Here is a 14,172-nt window from a genome sequence, read left to right on the forward strand (position 1 = left end):
TTTCCTCATCAGCTGTTGTGGTTGTGCGAGCGCAGCTGAAGGGCTACACGCGAAATATTCTCGAAATAACCGAATAACCTATTTGTTTATAGACTAACTGTTTCAACCAACGATGGATAAGTCTGGGGGTGATACGGATCCGAAATCTGCCCAGGATCTCACTGCAGTGGTACGTGTTAACTTTCGTAGTAAGTAAGCTAAAGCCTAGCCAACTAGCCTAGTCCAAACAGCTGAAATTGTTGTAGTAGGCCAGACCAACTAACCAATTTGGAAGGTTGCTGAATGGGCATGCAGAATAATTTGGCACGAGACTGAGGCTTAACTCTAAGTACCACATGTAGCCCTTCTTCGTGTTAAACCCGATCATCTCGTCCATACTTAATTAGCTTAGCGGTTTATCTTGAGCTAAGTTGCTGGCAGCACCGCTTTTTGGTGAGTGTCGATGACTGATAATGCGTGTGGCACGCTCGATAGCTAGCCCACCTCGCCTATTGTAACCTATGTTTTTACACGATATTGGCACAATTTTGGTCTATTTCCCCCAACACTTGCTTTAAAAGTGAAGATACTTTTTCATTGTGCCGCCTCTGCTCTTCTTTCAGGTCCAGACATTACTGCAACAGATGCAGGACAAGTTCCAGACCATGTCTGATCAAATTATTGGAAGAAATATCCTTTCATTGGGGTGGACTTGTAGTACGAGCAATGAGCATAGCAAATTAAAGGGTAGCCTTTGAAAGCATTGTCGGGGGCAGACAATGAAGTCAGCAGACAATCAGAAAGAGAAGAAATTGTGAGTGTTTTTGTCATGTCATTTTGTTAAATGTGTCACAGAACGGACTGCTGGACAGAGGACTCCTCCACTTATTTCCAATAGTCTTTAATGCTTTTAGTTTATCCGATTGCATGAATAACAACCAAGATGCCGTTAAGAAGATCAACTGAAAAGTGCTGAGTAATTTGGGAAACCATCACAAAGAGGCTAGTATGGTGTAGAGGCGTGTGTGGCAGGAAAGGCATGCTACCATAGAACAGCTGCCCATTGAAGCAGAGCTGGGCAGTCAGATATCTGTACAAGTGAAAGTGAAAGCCCCCCTGGGAAACTCCAACTCCCAGTGTCATTATGACACAACACTTCAAAGCACACAAGTACACACAGCACACAACGAAATTGCATGTATGCCTCACCCGTGCAAGGGGGCAACCCCCAATGGCGGCCCAAAGGAGCAATGCGGTGGGACCGTACCATGCTCAGGACACCTCAGTCATGGAGGAGGATAGGGTAGAGTACTGGTTAATTACTACCCCCACAAACCTGACGGGTTGGGAGTCGAACCAGCAACTTTTGGGCTACAGTATTTTTTTCTCATGGATTGTCTTAATAATCTTGAAATGTTATAATTGTTGCTATAATACTTTCAGACATGGAACTATCAACTATGTTGTATGCTTTATTCACTCTACTGATATGGTAGTACCCACATTGTGTGTCTGTCTTTGTGCCTCTGCCTGTGTTTGGTGGTATTGAGCACCTCTCTGTGAAACAGAGTTGGATTATCTTCCAAGAGAGGGGTTAACGATTGATGGTGTGAAAAGATGTCTGGTTACCCCCAAACAACTGGTTACCCCGATGTGACAATCATAGTGATGGCTCAGAGCAAATTGAATATGATTTGGACATGATGCGACTCTTTCTTCCGACCAACCACTGAGGGTTCTGACATCTGGGTAACCAGCTGTTGTAGAATCTGCTAGTTTTGAGACACCAGTTGCTTTTTCCCTTAACTTGGGCGCACTTGATGAGATGAGCACACGCATCGATGACCTTGAGAAGAACATCGCTGATCTGATGACCCAGGCCGGCGTGGAGGAGGGCGATAGCAGTGAGGGAGAGGGAGCCAAGCCAGAGGAGAAGGAGACTGCCGCATCCTAAAAGGAGGTAAATTGCTGTAACGGATCTCAGTCAGATCTCGCACACGTTTACATTACATTTGGCAGACGCTTTTGACCAAAGCGACTTACAAGAACATTCAAGCAAGTACAGACTAAGAGGTCTGTACAGCCACTACCAATGAAAAGTAGTGCAGGTTAGTACCCATGATTAGAGGTGAGAAGAGTGAGTTATGTAACTTCATAAACCTAAATATGCAATTCAATGCAATGCAATGCCCGATATAAAAAAAAATGTCTATTTGCCAAAATGTTCCAAAATGGATATACGTCATATTGCAACAAAGCTCTTCATATGTACCATTGGTGTCCTGTGGCCTCATTCCTGGGTTCTCACCCTCACCCCTAGGGCTTTCCCCCCCTTAGATATCCTGATTGTGCATGAGAAAGTAAATCCTGAATTATGTTTTTGCAAGATATTGATTGAAAACTTCCCGTATTTGAGATGTCATCGATGAGGTCGAACCTCGAGACACAGGCCTGCTGAGGAAAACAATAGCAGGCAAACTGTCACTGTTGTTCGGCAGCAGCGTTGTCTGCAGCATGGACTGACAAACAGTACATGCAAGTAGACAAAGTTAAACTGTTTCAAGATTAGTATGCGAGCAACTAAAAATGAATACAGTCTTGGCGAGGGGCAAAGGATTGTTTAAAAATGTGCAGCACGGTTGCATAGCAAGTCAGCATGCTGTCATCAGGTTGATTTGCATGCAGCTAGCACAAGGATATAGGAGGAAAACAAAGCTGTCCTTGTCATGTGGATCGAAGAGGCAAATATGCCCCTTTGTGACTCTCTTACATTTGACTCTGTTTGAGACGTGTGGACATCCAGTCATTAGGCTTGACTGCTTTAAATAAAGGCACAAATCAGTCTTCCACATCTGAGATGCTGTGGTGTCTTTACTTCTCACTTTGATCTATCTGTCTATCTATCTATCTATTAGAAACAGTGTAGATGAGCATGTGAATAGAATGTATCTGGCCAAAGTGTACTTCCATTACTGCCCCTAGTCCATGCACTGGGTTGAACACTAAAAGTTGTTGGTGGAATTTGCATGTCAGGTTCTGAAGTGTCAAATTTCAAGCAGCACTGAATATGCATAACCTTGATTCAACTGCAGCTGGGGTGTCTAGTCTGAAATTGAGATTTGTTGTGCTGAAGGTCGATGTTTTAACACATTCTTTGTTAAAAAGTCCAAAGCTTTGAAACCTAATTTGTCATTACTTTTTGAAATGTGCTTTGTATGCTTAAAAGAACTGCAGAAATGTTTGAAATGAAGTTTGTGTGCGTGGTAAATTTGGAAAGATTATTGTGTGTGAAGGTTACCATTTACAAGTGTTGGAGATGAAAGCAGCACAACAAACTTGCCATGAAGCACATCTAAAATGGACTACAAAGACCACCCAGACTCACGCATCTTTTGTGTTTTTAAACAGGATGGCCGTGAAGGAGGGAAACTTCAGACTTCAGAAGATGATCAGGCAGCACACTTCACCAAGAACAGACAGCCTTTTTTTCTGAAAAGAACTGAAAATATTGATTTTTGTTTTGTTTGTTTATTCCCTTTTTGCTGTTTGAAGTGTTTTTTTGTGGAGTGCTTTTTATATTAACTTTGTGATAATGGTCTTGTGTGTGACATTGAATTAACTTTTCTTCTTGTGTGGTTGGTTTTGTGTGTTTGATCAATAGTCTTCCTGACAAACTTTTGTAACCTCCCTGTAAAGTGCTGATCCGCAGAACTCAAGTTCCCTGAACCACTCTCTGTGCCAAGAAGAAGTCATTCCATTTTCTGTAGATCGTCTGGTATTAAAGTAGTTTTGTACAAAATGGCTTAAATCTCTCATCTCTGCCTGGCTGGCTGCATCAGTGTTTAAAAAGGAGTTTCTGTGCCACCAGGGATAGATCTGCTGCTGGATAAATGTATTCTGCAGTCACACTTCACAAATCATTTATATTGCGTCCCCCGCCACCCCTAGTTTCACAATTTACCATCTTATATTCTGTCCTTGTGTATTACATTTGTTGGGACGTTTAAAGCTGACATTTTCCGTCCACTTAGGGCAGATGAAATATTTTTAAAGAAAATGTTCCTGCAGTGGCTGACTGGAAAGGTCACCTTTTAACTTAAAAGCCAAAACCACAATAAAAATGGCTTAGTTTGCCTTTTGCAGTTTATATAAAAGTGCTGATGTTAGGAAGTGAATGTCAAGTGGTTTTGCTGCATTATAATGCTAATGTCAGACTTCTCCAGATTTAGGAGTGATCTTTCTCTACACACAAAATGACAAACAGCCAAACTTAATGCACAAACAATCCAACTATAAAGCAGGGATGGGCAACTTTTCATAAGGAGGTCCCTCATACTGCAGAGAACCATTTCACCAATATTGCCCTCCCTCATCCTTGGCTGTCAGTAAAAGATTAGTGATGGCTTGAAGTCCCAGGAGATTTCAGCAACCTTAAGAGCAATCATGTGACTTTCTGGACATGCAGTGTCAAAGGAAATCAAACAGAACAAGAGATAATGAACAAATAGTAAATACTTAGATTACTAAGAGTCTCTGGCATTATACACGGCATACATATTCCCATAATGACATGTCACATGCAGGCATGCAAGAATCATAACACGAGTTGTTCTAAATTCCACATAGCACCATTCTACCAACTTCCTTCTCCCTTATCCTCCGTCATCACCTCAAACTGGCAGGTTTTTTTTTCTTTCTTTTTCTTTCTTTAAAACCCCAAAGCTAAACGGTAGGGGTCAGTAGCGTTTGCCTACTCTAATAGACAAAGGGAAGATTGACAGGTTTTATTCCTCATCTTTGATATTGCAAAACAGGACTGCGGTCAGAAAATGCTGAAGCGTCAGAGAATTACTACTGAAGCATGCGGTTTCTTTGAACAAGCAACATTTATTTAAAAATGTGTAAAAACTAATCAGTCATAAAAGCACAATAAAACCATTTTCTTGAGTCAGTGGCAACAATTACATGAACAATAATAATGTAAAAGGCAATTTTTAAAAGTTGAGTATTACAAGAAAATAATAAAAATGAACCAAAAAGTAAGTGCTGTATGTTTAACACACATCCGGTCCCTCTAGAACTCAAAGTCCATCTCGGTCATGTGCACGGCCCAGGCAAACTTGTCCCTCTGGGACTTGTTGTACACTTTGTCCAGTGGCACCTCCATGTTCTTGGCCCTGCACAGAGCAAAAACAAAAACAGAAACGTACACACATGTGAACAAATGCAAATGTGAAGTGAAAGCCCCATTGGGAAACTCCAACTCCCATTGTCATTGTGACACAGCACACAAGTGAAAACTGCACACGACAAAATTATTTATGCCTCGCCCGTGCAAGGGGGCAGCCCTCAATGGCGCCCCAAGGGAGCAGTGCGGCGGGACGGTACCCTGCTCAGGGTACTTCAGTCATGGAGGAGGATGGGGTAGAGCACTGGTTAATTACTCCCCCCACCAACCTGGCGGGTCAGCAGTCGAACAGGCAACCTTTGGGCTACAAGTCTGACACCCTAACCACTTACCTATGACTGCCCATATAAATTATAATGTAATATAATATAATGTAATATAACATAATATAATCATTATCAAAGGCATATTTTGTCAAATTTTGTCATATTTTATCTGGTGACAAAACCCTTTCCGCAGAAATACACCAGCGGCAATCTGAGCGAGGCGAGCGACGGAAGTAATTGACTTTGTATTGAGTCGCGCAACAAAAGCGATTCTGGAGACTTGAGCGATTTGCGCGACAAGCGCGACAGTTTGAAGTTGAAATCTTTTAAATTTTCTATGACGCGGTTCGGCGACAAGCCGCGACAGCCAATGACTGTATAGAGGTCAGTGACCACAGCCAATGGGAATGCTTGAATGCTTTGCCTTCTGCCTGTACGGACATACTCTAGTCTCCTCAATCGCTCGTATCGCTTGCTGCTGCACTCCTGGTCTATTCGCGTGGTTATGGTCCAAATGTGTGACGCTTTAGAGATATCGTTTCTATGTTCAATGGAGTAGTTACTTCACTTTGCCTTTGTAGGGCAGTATTATTTCTGACAGTGTTCTCATCAAATCTACAGTCATCTACACAGAAGCCTAGATGTGCTGTATGTCCTACAACTTGAAGTGTGGTAACTAGCCCATTTTCATGCAATTGAGACAGATCTTGTCTCGCCTTCTCCAAGTGCTCGTCAAGTCAAGGACAAGAGCAGGCTATATGGCTCTGTAAAGGGCTTTGGCATGGTAATCCCAAGGATAAATAAGATAGTGTGCGTTCCAGATGATTTCTTAGTATGCTGCAAGTGGACGATGTACTGTATGACTGTACAGGGCTGCCAAGTGTGTGTGTGTGTGTCTCACCATGCTACGCTGATGCATGGGTTCAGGTAGTTGTGTTTGGAAGTGCCGAGGTGGGTGCGCGCGTGTGTGTGTTTGTGTCTCGACATGCTGATGCTACATTAATGCGTGGGTCCAAATAGCTCAGCTTGGAGGTGTGTGTGTGTGTGTGTGTCTCACCATGCTACATTAATGCGTGGGTCCAGGTAGTTCAGCTTAGTTGTGTGTGTGTGTGTCCAGGTAGTTGAGCTTGTGTGTGTGTGTGTGTGTGTGTGTGTGTGTGTGTGTGTGTGTGTGTGTGTGTCTCACCATGCTACACTGGTGCATGGGTCCAGGTAGTTGAGCTTGGAGGTGCCGAGGTGTGTGTGTGTGTGTGTGCTGAGGTGTGTGTGTGTGTGTGTGTGTGTGTGCTGAGGTGTGTGTGCGTGCTGAGGTGTGTGTGCGTGTGTGTCTCTCACCATGCTACGCTGAAGCGTGGGTCCAGGTAGTTGAGCTTGGAGGTGGGTGGGTGTGTGTGTGTGTGTGTGTGTGTGTGTGTGTGTGTGTGTGTGTGTGTGTGTGTGTGTGTGTGTCACCATGCTACGCTGATGAGTGGGTCCAGGTAGTTGAGCTTGGAGGTGTGTGTGTGTGTGTGTGTGTGTGTCTCACCATGCTACATTAATGTATGGGTCCAGGTAGTTCAGCTTAGAGGGGTGTAGGAGTGCGCGGTATGGACGGTATACTATCGTGCGAGGTATTTTTTCCCCCAAGGTATGGATTTTGTCCATACCGCTCTACCGCCATAGCGCATTGCGTCCTGCAGATGGCAGTAATAGACAACGTTTTGAACATCCACAAGACTGTCTCTCATAGTAGCAAAAGAATGTGGTTGTAGAACAGAAGCACGATTTCATTTAAGCTTTAAGTGTAAAATGTATAGTTAGTGTAGTGAACTATTGTTTGAAACTGTATGTGATTTCGATTCTGGTCTCCACAATTTAATACAGTGGTGTGTGAAAAGCAAGTTAGCAAGCTAACAGCCCAAGTCATTCATGCTGGTGTCTGACATCACAAATGTGCTAAATCTATGTGCTACTGGTTGCTTTACATTTGCGCCAGCCTTACTGTATGTTACTGTGTCCAGGTGAGATAATATCATTCACGATATCTGGCTGGGTGTTAGTAACTTAGATGACTGTTCACTGTTTAGAATGTGATTTAGCGATTTCGCTAACGTTAGCACGCTAACCGCTGCTGCAGTGATAGCTGCCATTTAAATGCATTAGTTCTACAATGCATTGCTAGCTGCCTCATGTTAAAGTTCGTTTTTTTTTAACTTTAACAATAACAGCTGAACCATTAGGCTTGGCATAATCACAGATGCAAGCACACATTTCCAAATTACCCCCAGCAACTCCAGAAATAGAAAAAAAGGTCAAATGAACGATTTATTGGATAAAATCCATGTTCAGTTTGACACCCCTCCCTTCCCTAGTTTAACCCCTTCTAGACTTGGTGAAATTGATAGTGTTGTAGCCTATTGCATTGCATTGCATTGCAAAATGCATTTTACATAGTTTTTGTTTGTTTTCAAAAGATTTGAATAGCAAGAATTCACACACACATTACAAAAATGCAAATGTTTAAAAAATGCAAATGCAAAAGTTAAAAAAAAGGTGTTTTGTACATTTTGCGACGGAATGCTTAAATTTTACACAAATGTAAAATACCGTGATATATACCGTGGCTAAAATTATACCGAGGTATACATTTTTGGCCATACCGCCCACCCCTAGAGGGGTGTGTGTGTGTGTGTGTCTCATAATGCTACGCTGATGCGTGGGTCCAGGTAGTTGAGCTTGGAGGTGCCGAGGTGTGTGTGCGTGTGTGTGTGTGTGTGTCTCACCATGCTACGCTGATGCGTTGGTCCAGGTAGTTGAGCTTGGAGGTGTGTGTGTGTGTGTGTGTGTGTGTGTGTGTGTGTGTGTGTGTGTGTGTGTGTGTGTGTCCCATGCTACGCTAATGCGTGGGTCCAGGTAGTTGAGCTTGGAGGTGTGTGTGTGTGTGTGTGTGTGTGTGTGTGTGTGTCTCTCACCATGCTACACTGATGCGTGGGTCCAGGTAGTTGAGCTTGGAGGTGTGTGTGTGTGTGTGTGTGTGTGTGTGTGTCTCACCATGCTACACTGGTGCATGGGTCCAGGTAGTTGAGCTTGGAGGTGCCGAGGTGTGTGTGTGTGTGTGTGCTGAGGTGTGTGTGTGTGTGTGCTGCGGTGTGTGTGCGTGTGTGTCTCTCACCATGCTACACTGAAGCGTGGGTCCAGGTAGTTGAGCTTGGAGGTGTGTGTGTGTGTGTGTGTGTGTGTGTGTGTGTGTGTGTGTGTGTGTGTGTGTGTGTGTGTGTGTGTGTGTGTGTGTCACCATGCTACGCTGATGAGTGGGTCCAGGTAGTTGAGCTTGGAGGTGAGTGTGTGTGTGTGTGTGTGTCTCACCATGCTACATTAATGTATGGGTCCAGGTAGTTCAGCTTAGAGGGGTGTGTGTGTGTGTGTCTCATAATGCTACGCTGATGCGTGGGTCCAGGTAGTTGAGCTTGGAGGTGCCGAGGTGTGTGTGTCTGTGTGTGTGTGTGTGTGTGTGTGTGTGTCTCACCATGCTACGCTGATGCGTTGGTCCAGGTAGTTGAGCTTGGAGGTGTGTGTGTGTGTATGTGTGTGTGTGTGTGTGTGTGTGCGCGTGTGCGTGTGTGTCCCATGCTACGCTAATGCGTGGGTCCAGGTAGTTGAGCTTGGAGGTGTGTGTGTGTGTGTGTGTGTGTCTCTCACCATGCTACGCTGATGCGTGGGTCCAGGTAGTTGAGCTTGGAGGTGTGTGTGTGTGTGTGTGTGTGTGTGTGTGTGTGTGTGTGTGTGTGTGTGTGTGTGTGTGTGTGTGTGTGTGTGTGTGTGTGTGTGTGTGTGTGTGTGTCAGGGATGGAAATAAGCACCCGTCCACCTGCCAATGACGGGTAAATTTCAGTGGTGACTGGCACATTTTTCAACCCATCAGTCACTTTAACTGGCAAAAACAGTGAGTGACTGGTAGATTTTGAAATCTACCTGCCACCGTGACTGGTGGGGAAAAAACGTAAGTTCCACCCCTGGTGTGTGTGTGTGTGTGTGTGACCATGCTACGCTGATGTGTGGGTCCAGGTAGTTGAGCTTGGAGGTGTGTGTGGCTGCGACAGACTGAGTCTGTGTGTGTGTCTGTCTGTCTGTCTGTCTGTCTGTGTCTGTCTGTGTCTGTCTGTGTCTGTCTGTGTCTGTCTGTGTCTGTCTGTGTCTGTCTGTCTGTGTCTGTCTGTCTGTGTCTGTCTGTCTGTGTCTGTCTGTGTCTGTCTGTCTGTGTCTGTCTGTCTGTGTCTGTCTGTCTGTGTCTGTGTGTGTCTGTGTGTGTCTGTGTGTGTCTGTGTGTGTCTGTGTGTGTCTGTGTGTGTCACCATGCTACGCTGATGCGTGGGTCCAGGTAGTTGAGCTTGGAGGTGCCGAGTGCGATCTGCTTGTTCTCCTCCTTGTCTGTGGCCTGCACCTCCATCCTCAGCAGCTGCTCCTTACACCGAGACAACGCCTTACGCTTCTTATCAAGTACACTGGACACACACACACACACACACGCACGCACGCACGCACACACACACACACACACACACACCATCAGACCGATACACCCCCTTGCGCTTCTTATTCAGAATACGAGAGAGACACACACACAGACACAATCCCGCTGCAAAAGTGCCTTACGTCTGCAGTTTGGCGTCTTTGGGGTTAGCCTTGGCCTCCTTCTTGGCCTCCTTCATCTCCTTCTTGGCTATCTCCAGCTGCTCCTTACGAACGTCAATCTGGGGAAACAACAACATCGACAATAAAAACAAAAATAATGACAACAGCAACATCAATAATGACAACAACAACAACAGCACAAAGAGCCATGAGAGAGAGCAAGATAACTAGATACTAGATGAAAAGTACCGGGTATAATGGCAATTATGGAGTAAGGAAGTTATGCCAATGGGTGTCTACATTAGATTTACAAACGGTCTCTGAGGAACAAACATGAACAAACACAACTGTTGCAGGTGCAGGTCATTGGTTTACTGATTCATAGTTCAAATCCCACCCTGCTACCACACTCCATGGCACAGGTACCCTTGAGCAAGGCATATTAACCCCCACACTGCTCCAGGGACTGTAACCAATACCCTGTAAAGAACTGTTAGTCGTTATGGATACAAGTGTCGGCTAAGTGTAATGTCATAATGTAATCATTTTGAGGCACTTGGTTTACCCACCTTGGACTGCAGGTTGGCCATGGACTGCTCGAATGTTTTGGGAGGGGCGCGCTGATGGTTACACAGGATGGCCACGGCACGGTTGGCACGGTTATAGGACAGGAGCTTCTCCGCCACGCTGTCTGACACTACAGAGGAGGGAGGGAGAGAGAGATGTTTTAGACAATGTTTTTAGTATGTTTACATTGAGACAGACAGACAGACAGACAAACAGACAGAGTGTTTGCGTTGAGTGAGTGAGTGAGTGAGTGAGTGAGTGAGTGAGTGAGTGAGTGAGACAGAGATACAGAGAGAGAGAAATACACTAAAAACATTAGACAATGTTTTTAGAATGTTTACAATGTTTTTAGAGACAGACAGACAGAGAGACACAGAGACACAGAGTGTGTTTGTGAGAGTGAGTGACAGAGAAAAATAAAAAATGGGAGGGGGAGAGAGAGAGAGAGAGAGAGAGAGAGAGAGAGAGAGAGAGAGAGAGAGAGAGAGAAATTGTGAGTGAGTGAGTGAGTGAGTGAGTGAGTGAGTGAGTGAGTGAGTGAGTGAGTGAGTGTAATAAGAGATAGAGGGGACCCACTGTTGGACAGCTCCTTCAGCTGCTGTTGTAGAGTGATGGAGGCGTTGAATGTTCGAAAAACCTTGGCAGTCAGCCCAGGCATCAGGGAGCTCAGGTGTTTGTTCAGAGTGGTGGTCTGAGGAGACATCAAGCACACATACACACAGTGGCACACATGCAGACACACACACACAATCAATGCACAGAAAGTGCATTCCATTCATGATGTATGACTTGATTGTGTTGTGAAGCTTCAAGCAGACCGGCAACCTTTGGGCTACAAGTCTGACGCACTGAACAGTTACCCATGACTGCCCTATAATAATAACAATAATAATAATAATAATTTTCTGTATGTCATTGATTTTGCTGTGCGATTTGTTTTACAGTTTACTAGAATGATGTGAGGCTGTGTAATGCGACCAGGGGGGACTCCAGAGCCCCCGCTGTGAAGCACTAATAGCCCACTAATCAGACTACCAACACTGCTATAGACCAAAAACAAACAGGAAATCAGAGAGCTTCTGAGTCTTCACCTTTATTGCTTGGTGCTCAGGTGTAGGGGCTCTCAAACTTGGTCCAGGTAGAGAAAGTCTGAGGCACCCAAGGTTTTTTTTATTTTTTTTATTTTACTTTTCATTTGGCTACAAAGCAGCCAAATAAAAAGTTTTAGAACATTTTACCTTGAGTGCCTCAAATTTTCTATGGACTACTATCGACCTTTTCTCTGGAAGTCCACCAGATGGCAGTAATGCTCTATGCCTCTATACACCTGATAAGTCCCGGCTCCTTCCTTACCAAGCGAAGCGAAGCGGCCTCAAAGGAGGGAGGCAGACAGACAAACACCCTCTGCATGTTTATAGCCTTCATCATCTGAGAGGAGGGTGGGGGCAGGGGGAGGGAGGACGGGACGAGGGCTGAAGGTGGGGGTGGGAGGACGGGACGGGGGCTGCATTACAAAGCACATTAGTCAACTTTTAGACTCGCTCTCTAATGTCTGTTGCCAGAGTGCAGAGGGGAAGAGAGTGCAAAGCAAACATGAAGAATGTCTACTCATTAATATAACTCCCTCTTCAACACGCATGCACGCACGTACGCACGTACGCACAAACACACACAGTCTGTGAAATACACCAGACAATCACATTTCTACTCTCGACTGTCACGGCTGCTGCGTTTTGCTTCATCTTTCAAATTCTCATATATACATACAGACACGAACACAATTAGGTTAGGCTCAGACACACAAATCAAAAGGTAGTGTTCCTCCTGGATCTGCAATACACTGTTCTCAAAAGTGTGCAGTACACATAATGTTGCTTGAAGTGAAGTATATATCAAGTTGGTTAGTATCTACTGAACTATCTGTCAAAATCTGCAGAATTACTGTATCGAACCTGCAGCCCAAGTCAACTCCATGGCTGCCTCTGGTCTACCAGAGCTGCCAGTCAATCCATCAATCATATTCTGGAGGTCACATGACCCTTGGTACTGCACTTGACCTTTCAGGAGCGATGACAAGGTCACCAAAGCTGGCAAACACCCACACACGCACGCACTCTGCCACTCAAAAGCGCACGCGCACACGCGCACACGCACACACACAGGGTGCGATTTGTTGAAGAACCAGAAGGGGGATAAGTTTCAGATTTTAAACATTATCAGTGGAGTTACATACCGCAAATATTGAAATCCTGTAGGAAAACTGGAGATAAACCAGAACCAGAAACCAGATCAAAACCAGAAAGGGGGACAATCCCCCCCCCCCCCATCTCCCCCCTACAAATTGCACCCTGCACACACACCTGTCAATCACTTACACTAACAAACTCACATTTACACACGCGCACAAACACACACACTTTCAAAACAGACACAACACAAACACACAAACTTTTACACAGGCACTCACTATCTCAAGTGTGTGTGTGTGTGTGTGTGTGAGTTGCTGAAGTCTGTGCACATCTAGATTGTCATTCAGAGACATATATTGCTTTTATTTTTACTCACTAACGTCCCACTAAAGGCCTGCATGAATATAAAGAGACTCTTGACTATCATCTGTGCCAAAGTGACGCACGAGTGGGGCCCACTCGAAATTGTCACAAATGTTCAGGGCCCACTTCTGACCCAATAAAGAATAAAGCTCAAATAAATCAATAGCAACACACATCAAAATATGATTATAATTCGTAGAAAATGATTTCAAGGCCCACTTGGAATACCTTCAGGCCCCAACCCATAGGTTGAAAATCACTGTACTAGAAACTATGGCAAGGGGAAATTCACTAGATGGAAACCCACAGGAACAACCAGAGAATCTGTAACCTATGAGAAGGGCGAGTGACTCAAGTTGTCTGGGTGGTACTGCAGCTAGTTGGCGATCATGGGCAAGTGAAGAATGAATGAGTTTCAAGGGAGCTGGCATTTTTAAAGTATTAATTTATTTGTTTTTGTGCCTCTAGAATGTTGTGCAATGGCTGACTGTGGTGGGTAATAATGTAACAGAGCAGGAGAGCACACACACTGAGACACAGACACGTCTGCCTGCCTGTGTGTCTGCCTGCCTGTGTGTCTGTCTGTACCTGTCTGTGTGTCTGTCTGCCTATGTGTCTGTCTGTACCTGTCTGTGTGTCTGCCTGCCTGCCTGCCTGCCTGCCTGCAGCTATATCCTGAGGTGCCAGGCTGTTATTAGTGTGTGGCCGGGGCAGATGAGGGAGTTCTGGCCCCTCCCTCCCTCCGGCTGGCCTTTTCAAACTGCCAATCAGAAGCCACCTCCGAGCAGTGCACCACCGCTCTGCCAGCTACTTACAAGCCTTGCACACTCTATACCTACACCTACACACACACTGTTTAGCGCACACGCTCCGGTTATTCCACACATACAAACACACACCCCTGCACGCCTATGGCCCTGAACACCACAATGCCCCTCTCCCTCGCCACATCTCTGCACTATCTGAGGCACAGGGGCTCTCCATCTCTCTCGCTCTCCCTCCCCCTCTC

At 45.1% G+C, this 14,172-nt stretch overlaps 2 protein-coding genes across 3 annotated transcripts in view; one reads left to right on the top strand and one right to left on the bottom strand.

The window, feature by feature from the left end:
• The first annotated feature begins 6 nt into the window (after nucleotides 1-6).
• Nucleotides 7-3,781, top strand: hsbp1b (heat shock factor binding protein 1b). The gene is made up of 4 exons (XM_063196840.1): nucleotides 7-169; nucleotides 603-669; nucleotides 1,797-1,939; nucleotides 3,388-3,781. The coding sequence occupies exons 1-3, from the start codon at nucleotides 113-115 to the stop codon at nucleotides 1,931-1,933; spliced, it is 261 nt and encodes an 86-aa protein (XP_063052910.1). The 5' UTR covers nucleotides 7-112; the 3' UTR covers nucleotides 1,934-1,939; nucleotides 3,388-3,781.
• Nucleotides 3,782-4,846: 1,065 nt separating this feature from the next.
• Nucleotides 4,847-14,172, bottom strand: part of zgc:173742 (DNA topoisomerase I, mitochondrial) — a 76,691-nt gene continuing 67,365 nt past the window's right edge. For both annotated transcript variants that reach the window (XM_063196835.1, XM_063196836.1), the window contains 5 exons: nucleotides 11,188-11,302; nucleotides 10,614-10,741; nucleotides 10,066-10,163; nucleotides 9,765-9,914; nucleotides 4,847-5,156 (listed from right to left, as the gene is read on the bottom strand). In XM_063196835.1, the coding sequence (XP_063052905.1) occupies nucleotides 5,054-5,156; nucleotides 9,765-9,914; nucleotides 10,066-10,163; nucleotides 10,614-10,741; nucleotides 11,188-11,302 (594 nt within the window). In that variant the 3' untranslated portion in view covers nucleotides 4,847-5,053. The remainder of the gene's footprint in view (nucleotides 5,157-9,764; nucleotides 9,915-10,065; nucleotides 10,164-10,613; nucleotides 10,742-11,187; nucleotides 11,303-14,172) is intronic.

The sequence above is a fragment of the Engraulis encrasicolus genome, chromosome 4, assembly GCF_034702125.1.
Source record: "Engraulis encrasicolus isolate BLACKSEA-1 chromosome 4, IST_EnEncr_1.0, whole genome shotgun sequence".
In the NCBI taxonomy this organism is placed as follows: Eukaryota; Metazoa; Chordata; class Actinopteri; order Clupeiformes; family Engraulidae; genus Engraulis; species Engraulis encrasicolus.